Source organism: Rhipicephalus microplus, chromosome X (assembly GCF_043290135.1).
Source record: "Rhipicephalus microplus isolate Deutch F79 chromosome X, USDA_Rmic, whole genome shotgun sequence".
In the NCBI taxonomy this organism is placed as follows: Eukaryota; Metazoa; Arthropoda; class Arachnida; order Ixodida; family Ixodidae; genus Rhipicephalus; species Rhipicephalus microplus.
The window spans coordinates 158,139,448-158,152,181 of NC_134710.1; the positions used below are offsets into that span (position 1 = coordinate 158,139,448).

The 12,734-nt window shown below is 45.0% G+C and overlaps 1 protein-coding gene across 1 annotated transcript in view; it reads left to right on the plus strand.

Moving 5' to 3' along the window:
• The window catches only part of LOC142775126 (adenylate cyclase type 7-like), a 286,309-nt gene that overhangs the window by 70,902 nt on the left and 202,673 nt on the right, over positions 1-12,734 (plus strand). The window contains exon 2 of the mRNA XM_075876475.1: positions 2,630-2,989. Within this exon, the coding sequence (XP_075732590.1) occupies positions 2,630-2,989 (360 nt within the window). The remainder of the gene's footprint in view (positions 1-2,629; positions 2,990-12,734) is intronic.

The following is a 12,734-nucleotide window of genomic DNA, read 5'->3' on the forward strand; positions in this document are numbered from 1 at the left end:
ATAGCTACGGCCAACAGGGGAAAGAAACTCATACGGCTGACATACGGCTGACAGGAAATAAAAAGTGCCATGGAATCACCACGCAAGAAAATAATAATGTTGCGTGCTTTTCTGTGCCGTTAACAGTGCATAGTGCGATACACCCTGAATGGCGTCTAGGACGAAGGTGACGGTGTTACATGAAGAACCATAATTTTCTATGTAATCTGTTAACTTTCTAATATATAACCCCCATTATTCTAAAGCTTCATACTATTTTATAAAACCACTCGATTCTTGGTCAGTACCCCACATTGGGTATGCGCCACAGGTAAAAGGTGAACAACAACAACAACAACACAAAAACAGAAAAAACAACAGCAAGAAGAAGAACAACAACTGTACTGTGGCTTGCGATCGACACGGCGGTATGGCACAATGTTTTGGCAGAGCTGCGGAGGACTTTGTTTTGACGACGAAACTCCACAGTGGACGCCTATCGCAGTCGACTACCATGGCTCCGGCTGAAGACGCACCTCCATAAACTATAACATTACCGGCAACAACTCAGTCTGTCGCCGTAACGCAACCCTGTAATCGCGGACCTGGTACCTTTTTGGGGGAAAGCAACATAGATGTGGGCATGTGGCTCAGCATGTACGGTCGCATAGGGAAGCAATATTACTCGGATCCAACCGTTATGTGTGTGAATGTGATTACCTTGTCAAAAATTTTTGTCTGGTTTGATATACATGAGCACGAGTATTAGCACGAGTTAACAACCTGGAACACGCTCAAACAACAGCTCCGCGACCTTTTCTACAAACCACTTGGACAAGAGCTTGCTTCTCGAAAACAATCGGCCATACGTACTCAGACGTCAACTAAGCCATACTTGACCTATATTCAGCACGTGCTATAGCCTTGTGGTAGAAGACCACAAGTTGTCCGAGGCTGACAAGATCTTTCACATCTTAAAGGGTTTCGCTGACGATGCGTTCCACCTGCAATGACCATCGATGCCATAATTGAGGAGTGTCGCCGCCTTGAGCAAGCGGACAATTGGCGCATTTCGCACCGTGCAGTTGCATCTCCACAACACCGCTGCTATTTCGTCTTGCGAAGAAAGCCTTTGTCAGCCGTCTACACCTGAACAAGTGAAACGCATCGTCTGACACAAACTCAGGGCTGTGTGCTGGCTGCAAACAAACGAACGCTGACAGAGAAACCGTTTTCCAATGTCCCCTTGATTCATGCCACCGACCACCAGGATTTTGCTAACAAGTGCCTGTTTTTGATTTTGTGTACTATGAACAATAACGATGCCTCTGTAGCCTTTGTAGAGACAAACGGGCGCTTAAACCGCTTAAACGAGCGTTTAAACCGAATCTTAACAGGCATGCTTCCAAAAAACGTGTAGCCCAATCACCGTGACTGTGATCTTGCACGTCCATACTTGACGTTTATGTACAAATCCTCCCGGGAAGAAATTGCTGCACACTTGCCGTTTTACCTATGGCTTGGACGCGAACCAACGTTGCCATTAGATACATTCCTGTCGGCTTCTGCAGAGTTGAACACAAAATACGCTCACGATGCTATTGCTCGCACTGACTTACCCGCAACAAACTGACGACTTCTAAACACAGACAAAAGCACCGTTACGATGAGCAACATTTCTATGAACGACTTCAAGTGGCTGCCCTCGTTTTTCTATGGTCCTCAACGCGATGTGCTGGCCTTTCTGAGAAGCTACATTCCCATTTCACGGGCCCACACTGCGTTCTTCGACAAGTAACAGGTGTTACGTACGAAATCGTCCCGGACAATCTCACAACAATGTCGCCTCCGTTATGCCGTCATGTCTTCCGCGTACCAAGGCTTAAGCGTTACCACCCTCCTCCTACTGTGGCCCGATAGACGCGCGTGGTCGGCACTTTTGCCGTCAAGAGTTGTCATTGTGTGCCTTTCACTGGCGTTATAACAGTGCATAGTCTAGAAGGAAGGCGTCTACTAGGAGGAAGTCGAAGAAGTTGATTTTCGTGTGTGAGCTGTGTCGACGCTTGCGACAGACTCAGTGTTATTGCCACGTGTTCAAATTTGACGCCAGCAAACGTGTATATGCACGTATTATTGTTCGAGTAGCCGCACATCTTTGTTGAACTTTACTTGAAACCGTGAACGCATATGCACTATACATAGCAAACTAAGTTAATTTGGCATACTTTTAGTTCTTGCAATAAGGTCTACGGCTAGGACTCATTGGTTTAGTGTGACCAACATTTGTGAAAATGTGGGAGTCAGGAAAGGTTGAATATAGTTGAAACTTACTGGATTTCACTGCTATGCACCTCATTTAAATGTTGTCAAAGTGACCCCGTGGTAGTATGCCCTCATTACGAAGGTAGTTGAACCTCTTAAAAAGTATTAGCACATAATCAGCCCTACTGTAAGGCAGTGAGCAATATGATGAAGTAAGGCATAAAGCAAGTGCTAAAGACGTGCTAGCAAGATCCGCCGAGCTAGTTGTGATTTTTAACAGCGTCCTTTTTGCCCTGGTAATATTGCATCAACAATCTTTAGCAAAATCTAGAACCCTTTCTCGTGGCTGTCAAAAGACTAGCACTCTCCTAACGTTACGTGGACGCAGGACTTCGCTCAGGACCTACGGCGGTTCGTGGTGCTTAGCGCGGCGTTGCTGGCGGCGCTCGCGGTGCTGGTCCTGCTGGCGCTGGTGCCAGCCGAGGCACTCTTGAGGCGCTGGGCACTACCACTTGGTCTTCTCGGCTGGCTGCTGCTGGCTGGCCCCACACTCGCCTGGACCGTGGCCAAAGAGCACATCTCGCTGGTGGACCCCCTGGCCCCAGCTTTTGTGGCCGCCTTCCTGCTACACGTCCTTCTTCCGCTGAAGCAGCTGGCGTCTCTGCTTATGGGCCCGGTGACCTCAGCCGGCCTGCTGGCCACCACAGCGCTGCTCGCAGACTGGGACACGCGCCACTTCGGATATCAGGTCAGCAGCCGGGGCTCTGTTCTCGTGTTTTCTTTTTTGGCTTCTAAGGGCTTTCGACAACCGTGAAGTCACGTGTGTTGGTGAATTTCTCATGTTACACAGTCTAAAATACTAAAAAGTGCCCCACCTAACTCTAGCCAGAGCTTAAAAATATGCCGTCGCACTATGTGACGACGCGCTCAAATGCATCTTGCTGACAATTCATAGAGGAAGTCCCACACTTTCCGCTTCATTGATCGATTTGGTAAAATTGACTAACCAATTTTTGAAGTAATGAAGCGGGGCAAAACATTTCAGTATACCTAACTAAGAAATAAAGTGGCACTCATAAATTATTCTGGCTTACTTCATGCAATAGTCAGCAGCATGCATTCCGCCACGTTTTCACTGTGCGTGTTGTCATATTTTAAAACTGCCTATAGTTAGCTTGTACACCCTAAATAAGAAACTAAAAAAATATTCAAGGGCACAGAACGTTGCTTCCATGCGCAAGTTCAATGAAGAAGATGAGCGAGAACGATGTTCAACTAGTCCTGCGATAATGCAAATTGAGAAAATGATTATCGACTATGAATCATCTCCCCGAACGGAACCCGGATGCTAAGCAGCAGCAGTGTGCATGGCGTTGACCCGGTTTAAACGGGCGTCGACGCGGGTGCGGGAAGAACGTATGAAGCGAAACTTGTTTTAGCGTTTACTTGAATAAATATTTGTTTAAAACGAAAAGACACCGGAGGCGGGACGCGTTGAAGACGCTTGCGCTCGGCTTTTTTGGCTTAAGTCTCGACTGGCGTTACATGTGCGCCGTCTGTATGCTCGAACGTGATCAGTGTTGTTGATTCGCACCTCGTCGGTGTCGCTGGTGTTCCACTGCCAACGCTTGCCTTCGGCTTCCCAGGCTCGCGCCTCGTCTGTGTGGACGTCGCCGTTCGCGAACGCGAATGTCGACGTCAACACCGACGTCCGCACTACTCCCCTCGCCACACTGCTCCAACACTTGTGGCGAGGGAAGCGGTGCGGACGGAGGGACAGCGTCACATAGGCTAGTAAAAGAGCTGCTTCGCATCTAAAAATTGAACGACCTGCAGTGCCTTTCTCAGGATTTCACTGAGGGTCTTAATTTAGGTAATTTCACCGTCAGATATATTGTCAGCACAACATATGACTGACTTTATGCTTCACCATCCCCCCATGTACCAACCCTCGTACATATTTCTGGTCTGCGTAAATCATCATCGGTTGCACGGCTTTATCTCCATCCGAATACGAGAAGCTCTACGAGAATAATACTTTTCTGGAAAGTGGCGGATTCTTATTAGTAACGACAACAGAGAAAAAATTCTAATACCAAACGATTGCGGTAAGGAATAATTCTTCATTGCAAGTTTCCCGTGATTATGCGATACATTGTTAAAAACAATGTAGACTTTTAGAGAGAGCCACTACTTTCCCAAAGAAAGTAAGACAGGCGTGAGATGTTCTTACTTTGTAGTGATCTGATACCCCAGAAGAAAAGTTCGTGCGCCAACTTTTGATTCTAGAACTTTCTGTGAAAGTAACGTCGTTCAGTTACTACGCACTTCTAGAGGCAAAAGATATATTTCGTGAAGGAGAATGAGATCCATGCTTTTTTTTTGCCGATGAAAAAGCTTTCCTGATTTGTACTCAAAGTTCACAGCCTGAAAGTAAATTACGAATCTTATGCTTAAGCAAATAACACACATGCTCGCTGCCTCGCAAACCAATTTTGCACGTTAAAGAACCCCAGGTGGTCTAAATTTTTGGAGCCCTTCACTACGCCATCTCTCATAATCATATGGTGGTTTTAGGACGTTAAACTTTACATATCATTCAATCATAAACCAATTTTGGCAATCATGCACGCCTATTTGTGTGAAGACCTTAAGCGAAATATTTGAATCACAACTGAATCTTGATATAAATAGGCAAGATGAATGCCGTAATGCGAACTAGTCGGATGAATAGTGGTATCTGTAGTTCTGAACAAGAAAATGAAAACGTGAACTGATGTCCTTTATTTATTGCCTCGTTGCGCTCCAACTCACATGGAGGCTTCATGCCATGGGCCCGTGTCGAGCGCCCGATTTCATTACCTACAGCACAGGAATTCATCATTTCGGCTTCCATTGTGAGCCTCATGCACACAATATTGGGAGTAGAGATTTATTTCTGTTGATTGAGATAGGAACGATTTCGAAGATATGAGCGAATATAAATGTCAAGTTCAGCCCATGCGCTCGGGCGTAAAGTAATGTTCAACCCTGATGCACGCGCCCCAGAGCGCAGTGTGTTTGTCGAATGCCTATAATTTCAATTTGAAGTTAGCAAAGCATGCACAGTTATCTCGTTTTTCGAAATTTGGAGAAATGACTCATGTTTATCTGGTATCCATGTTCCTGAGAGAGAGGGTGTTTTTGACGCACTCTTGGAATGTGATTGTAAAGGGTTTCCCATGCATGTTAGTTTAGAGCGAGGACGCCGTTCCCATCCGGTCTCTACATGAGACTGGAAAGGCAGTTAAGTAAAAAAGAATAACCGCACGTTTTCAAAAGCTAACAGATATCATGATTATGGGTTTTGGGGGGAAAAGCGTTTCTACATTAACAAGCACCAAAATATATGAACTTCCACTACAGACTGTTTTAAAGGACATTCATGAACATTACTGTCAGCATGCATGTTTAGAGCAAAGGACAAATGCTAATTTCAACATTCTTACGCTATACTCTCGTGCCGAATCGCATAGGTGGGCTAAGTTTCCTTACCCCAGCTATACTTTAGCGGCACCATCGGTGCGTGTTCCTGTGATATAATTTACGTAAGTATAACAAGCGACTGAATACATGCTCTGAGAATTGCATAACCTGTTCGCCTTGGCTGCTGACCTGAAGGTCGAGGGTTCGAATTCGGCCACGGCGGTCACATTTCGATGGAGGTGAAACGGTAGAAGCCCGTGTGCTGTGGGATGTCAGCTCACGATAAAGAACACCACATGGACAAATTTCCGAAGCCCTCCACTACGGCGTCTCTCAATGATATCGTTGTATTGGAATGAAACATCCCACATATCATTATATTATTATGAGAGGTGCATATTCTATAGGTTTAGTTTCATTTCTGCCTCTTAATATCAACGCGAATGTCGCATGTTTGGTTATCCATGTTTTGTTCTTCAATAATGCGCATTACTACATACCGGCCAAATAATGTTACTTCTGGGTAAACTGGTGTGCGAAAATGCAGACAAACGACAACAGAAAAGAAGAGACAGACACAAGCGCAAAGTTTCAACTGAATTTACTTTTTCGTCATCCTTCATATATATATATAGTCACATATAACAAATTCAAGTGGTCACAAGGTCAGAACCAAACATCTTACAGCAGGCCGCGCAAAAAATCCCGCTCATTATCAAATAATAATATTAGTGTATCACTAACAAAAGTGTTACCTCTTGCAGTGATATAAAAGTCTCCCATCAGTTCACGGGCTGTGGTATCAGCACTTGGAGCCAAAACCCTAATCTCTGAGAAAATCGGTGAGCCCTTGCAAGCTTTGCAGTGCATGGGCAAATGCGTGATCCCGTTATTTCTAAGTGAAAGCTCATGTTCCCTTGCACGGTCGTTCACACAACGCCCCGTATGACATACGTAACATTTCCCACAAGACAGCGGTATTTCGTAGGCGGTGCCAGTCGCAAATTTCACATACACAAATGCGTGTTTCTTTCCGCAACCACTGGATCTCTTCTCGCCAGAGCAGATTCTGGGACAAAGCCCAGCCAGCTTACGTGGGGTGGAAAACACAATCCGCGCACCGTGCCTATTTGCTATCAATTTCAGGTTGTGGGAAATGCGATGCATATAATAGAAGCCTTTTATATCGCTGCCACAGGTAACACTTGTGTTAGTGATACGCTAGTATCATTATTTCATAGTGAGCGTGATTTTTTGTGCGGCCTGCTGTAAGATGTTTGGTTCTGACCTTAAGAGAGCTTGACTTTGTTGTATGTGACTATATATATATGAAGCATGACGAAGTAAATTCAGTTGACAGTTTGTGCTTGTCCCCGTCTCTTCTTTTCTGTTGTCGTTTGTCTGCAATTTCGCACACCAGTTTACCCAGAATTATGAACCAACTCGCCCAGCTACAAGTTTTAGTGAAATAACGTTACGGGTGCACGTTAAAGAACCCCAGGTGGTCAAAATTTCCGGAGTCCTCCACTACGGCGTCTCTCATAATCATAGGGTGGTTTTGGGACGTTAAACACCACATATCAATCAAATCAATCAATAACGTTACACCCACCATTTCCTGATTCGTCACGTGTTGCTTCGTCACCGAAACGTGCCCTACGCGATACATAATCAGTTTAAGAAGTAGCGATGTGCCCATTAGGCGTTCTTAATGAAGTATACGCTCACATACGCAGCTGCAAACTTTCCTGCTTATGCTGCTGCTGATGATGATGAAGGTCGTGATTATCAGTGATGCCTGAGTGCTTTGTAATGGGTGGCCTTTTTACCCGCCACTCGTTACTTAAATCGCATGATGTGACTTAACGGCACGCAATACTACACCTGCTTTCGGGAATGGTCGCTCTACATTGCACCTGTATCTACGGCATTTTTCCTCGAAGCAGTTTCAAGCACTTATTCTGCTGTGATAAAACATGCAATTGGGATCAATTCCAGCTCAGAACCCAGCTTTCAATTCTTCGCCTCCATTGATGTTTTTTGCTCACAAGAACCGCCACTGATGCCGCCGTCGGCACCAGTATTTTTCAGGGCTCTTCAACCCTTTGCACTGCATTTTCGATGGAGGCGGAAATGTTGTAGGCACGTATGCTCAGATTTGGGTGCACGTTCAAGAACCCCAGGTGGTCGAAATTTCTGGAGCCCTCCACTACGGCGTCTCTCATCATCTTATGATGGTTTTGGGACGTTAAACCTCACAAATCAATCAAATCAATCAACCTTTTGCAGTCTTAAACCTTCACCCACGTACTTTCTGCTCTTGCCGGTGTGAAACCAATGAAACCAAAACTGAAGTAATTCCTCGTACAGTGGGAATTGATGATATGCAAACCACGAATGGGGAAGGTTGATATGTCACTTGCAAGGTTGATATGTCACTGGAGCGCGGGCACACGCTATAGCTCACTGTAAAAAAAATTACTCCAAGGTTGGAGTAAAACGCTTGTCCTATAGCGTCCCCCCTATTCGGAGCCATTTTTGCTCCGGACATCCGGAGCAAAACTTTTCGGGAGTATTTTAAACAGATGTTTTCCTCTTGCCGACCGTAGCAAATGCGTGGCGCCACCGGAGTACTTTTTAACGACATTTCTCTCCGGCTGGCCGCAGTGATTGCATGGCACTATCGGAGCATTTTTCGCGGGTTTTTCACTCTGGCTATCCGAAGCTTTTGTGTGGTACCCCCGGAGTATTTTGCGAATGTACTTACTTCGTCTGAACAGAATTTCAGTGAGGTGGATCAGTACTTTCTGAAATGTTCGCTCCGCTGTTTATTTATTGTATGCTGATTGTTTCACGCATTGTATAGACGAAGAAAGTCCAAATTCTCATGCAAGCACTGCAGAGTTACTGAGTATTCTTTTGCACAGAGCTCTATCAGATAAAATTCAAGAAAACACTTGTGTTCTTATTCTTTGATTTATTCAAAATAAGCTGCCGTTTCGGGATGATTACTGAGCATTTGGGAAAAGAAGACAAGAACAAACATACAAAAAGCTCCCAAAAAGAAAACACAATAAGACAGATCCCGCAAAATCAACAGCACTCAAGTTTGAAGCGCAGGGCTTCAAAATGAAGCACATAATGCTGTAAAACGATGCACGACAAACGAAGAATGCCGGCCACCGAGAACAACTCTTCACAATCACCGAAGGACCATCCATCTGATTCATTGACGACGGGTTGAGCTGATTGCTTTCTGCACAATTTCTCAGAAAAATGATTATACATAAGAACTGCAAATCATGTGGGAGGCACGGAAATTGAAAACACTGAAGCCACGGACAATTAATAAATCCTATAGATTCTGCAAGTCTACGAGAAGAAACAGCTGACCACACACATACACCTCCCCACACACACAGACACACAAAGGACAAGATGAGCGCTCAATATCAAGAAGCACATCCGATGTAATCCAGTGTGAGACAGCCGCAACATGATAGAAACACACATCGCTGACGCGAACAAACTTCAGAACTGGCCAGTGTTTTCTATATATCTTTAAACTTGTAGCTTTACCTTTAATCAAACATTCAAAAGCAATTTTTCACTAAAATAATCTTACTTTGGTACTCTCGTATACGGCATCAGGAATGCCCCGCCCGATGATTTTCCAGTTTTATCAAAAATAATTCAGATATAAAAATCACATTTCTGTGCTTGCTCATCTTCGTACTTCTAGCAAAGTGTGCCTTTAAACTTTGCACGGTCGGTTGCGGCCTGTCTTTAAGTGCAGCCTAGCTCCGTCTTCTTTGGAAAATAATTTTCGAGATAAGTTGGTATTGTTTTTTTTATTTGCACTGGCCGCTCTGTTTTGATACTTGTTTTGAACATTTTTCAAAGTAGTTATTGTATGAGCATATATTTCACAACTAACAGCTTCAGGCACAAAATAAAGAAAAGTTCACTACTACGTAACAAATTAATTAAGCAATAAAAGACACAAACATTACGCCGCCTAAGCCAATTGTATTCTCACAGAAATAAGGGAAGACAGACCAGTTTACTTAATTTAAAGTCCGTGCAAACGTCCTGAGGCCACAGAAGGGGCTGCACGTGGAAGGGTCACGACGTGCCAGTGCCTCCTCTACCGCCTCCTTGAAAAAATTTTCTTTTCTCCTCTTCTGCTCACAGGCCAGTGTCGTTGCATTTACAGGTCAAAACTACGTCTCAGCATTGTTCGCACTCCCGTCTTCTACCAAAAGAAAAAAAAACAACTGCAGTCACAGGCACAGCCACGACAGCACGACTGAAAAAAAATGCAGCAGCAAGGATAGTAATCTCTACCATCATCAACACAGAAAATACGGCTAGTTTATCAAAACGTTCTCTTCTTCTTTCTCTCTTTTTTCACTACAATGTCCCCTCCGTCTTAGAATGTTGAGCCAGGCTGTCATATGGGTTAACTTTACTAAATCCTTCCCTCTTCACTGAAACGTCGAGCGCCGCACGACTAGTTCTGCCGAGCGACTCCTCTTCTTTTTTTTTGCATTCCTCGTCTCTAGTATTGTTAGTTTGTTTCGCCCCTCTCTTTCTTTTTCTGAAAGCACCATGTTCCTCGAAGAGTCTAGTATATTTCTATATTAATATCCCAAATACCACACATCCCACCAAAATAACTTTTTCACACTTATGAGTGCGTGTATGCGTTCTAAAAGTCTGTACTGAACACATTGCCCTACCTGAATTTGCTACATTTATAAAGAATTGACATTTATTTCAGTTATTCAAGTTGTATTAGTTCAGATTACATATTCTATCGAAATTTTTTTTACGCAGTGGTAGACCTCGACCTGATGTTTATTGGTATGGAAAGCAAAGAAAAGTTACCGTTTGTGTGTACTGACAAGGCCAAAAGTATGTTTTAACCAGTAAAGTTTACCTATAACAATTGTGAACCTTTGATCGAATCACCTAAAACTATGATATTTCCAATTGTTGTATATGTTATCAGCGCTCCAAATATTATACTGACTTGATTCAATTTACCGAAATTAGAGGACGAGTACAAGAAAGCGAACAACCACAAGTGCTTGTGGTGTTCAATTTTTTTGCACTACATTTACGCCATAGTGAATTAGTACCAACTCACTCACCTCTCCGTTTTGCTTTACCAAAGTTGTGTTAAGAAAAAAAAACCAAGTAGTTCAAACAACGCATTATGGGAATTCCGTTGATTTTTTACTGACGTCTTGTGAAATTAGCCTAGTATTGATCACATGTTTGGTTTATCAACCCAACATTATCCAACCTTAGCACTACCTCAAAAGAATAACACAGGTAATTCTCTATCCTCATTTTTTCGCTGCACCAGCAAACAACGGGTCGCCCAACACTCGCGAGATCACAATGTGTCGTTCGCTGCCAGGAACCATAACACAATTACCGTTCGTACAATTACCTTCTTAGTTACTGCTTGTCGTTTGTGGTATCCAGAAGGTGCTGAGAACAATTTCCTTTTCCCCAAAGCGGCCGAACGCTTCGCACAATCCTCACTGCACCGGCTTGGTCTGCGCCATGTTGGTTTGTAGGGAACGGCCTCTTGGCGGTGAGGCTATCTACGTCACTCCTCAAATAGCCAATAAATGCCGCTCAACGATAAGCCGGAGCAATTGGGAACATTTACCGGGGCAAAAGCGATGTGCTGGAGCATTTTCAGAGCAACCAAGGCAGCATAATCAGGCGATCGCCCCCGTTTTTCTCCAGTTTCCTTCGTCCGGCATCCACCGGAGAAAAATGATAGAAAACGAATGTATTTGCTCTGGTACAATCCGGTTTGAGTGAGGCCACCGGAGCGGAGCGGGCGTATCATTCCCCGATTGCTTCCAGCTGGGTATATTTTTGTTTACAGTGAAGATTCTAGGCTGCGAGGTAGAGGCGAACGAAGTCAGAATAGAACAGCAAGCCCGTAGAAAAGGTACTGTCTCTGTGTCACTTCCATTACAATGGCGCAGTCGTCATAAACAGGGTCACCTGTGCTTCAGCATCTTTGGCGTTGTGGTCCCGTCACTCCAAAAAGGCCGTCCACCATTCCTAGGCCATGACATCCGCATGCTTGCTCCAGCAGGAAGCCTGGTTCAGAGACTGCGTCGAGGCCTCCTCGGTACCCGCTTAGCTGCCGGCGCTCCAAGCAGCATCCGGGGAAGACCTACACACCTCCTTGGCAGCTCGACAGTATACATTGACGCTTCCAATCCACCACACTTTCGTGATCCAGGACATCATCGCACGCATCGCTGCGACAACAGCATATTCTTCGGACGCCGCGAGCGGTTCCCCAGGCGGCTCGTCTGAGGATGCTGCCTAGATCATCCGCGATGCCGCACGTCTATGCCAGCGACTGAATAGCTTGGCACCTTCGAGCTGCGGGATCACAACCGCCGCTGCGAGTACCGTGGATTCCATATCCTCCGTGGCCATCACTAATGGCTCGTCGAGCTCCTCGCCCGTACTACCCACGGACGTCGTGCGAGCGACGTCCTTGCTTGCTCAGGAGCTGGACCGTTATGCCTTGCAAACTACCGGATCCTTGTACTCCAAGTTACAAATAATGATTGCATCGGAACTACCAGAGTTACGAGGATTCCAGAAAAATGCCGTTCAGTGGGTCGCAACGGTAAACGCTCTCGGCAGCCACTATGCTTGGCCGGGCCACGGAAGATGATTCGTGGCCATTGATAGCCCTCGTGATGCTGCCAAAGCCTGGTGCAACTATGAAGGAGGAGGAGGAGGAGGAAAGTTTAAGCGGAAAGACAAGTAGGTTAGCGAGTTCTTAAACCAGCTGGCTACCCTGTGCTGGGGAAAGGGGTGAGGGGAATAAGAGATGATAAAAAGGAATGTTGCGAAGAGAGATAGAGAGAAATTACAAAAAAATGTGACATAGGAAAGGCAAAATCAAAGAGTATAATACACTAAAGTTGGTCTTTGAGGCCAGTTGTCCGCAAAAAGCGCAGCAAAGCTTTCAAGGC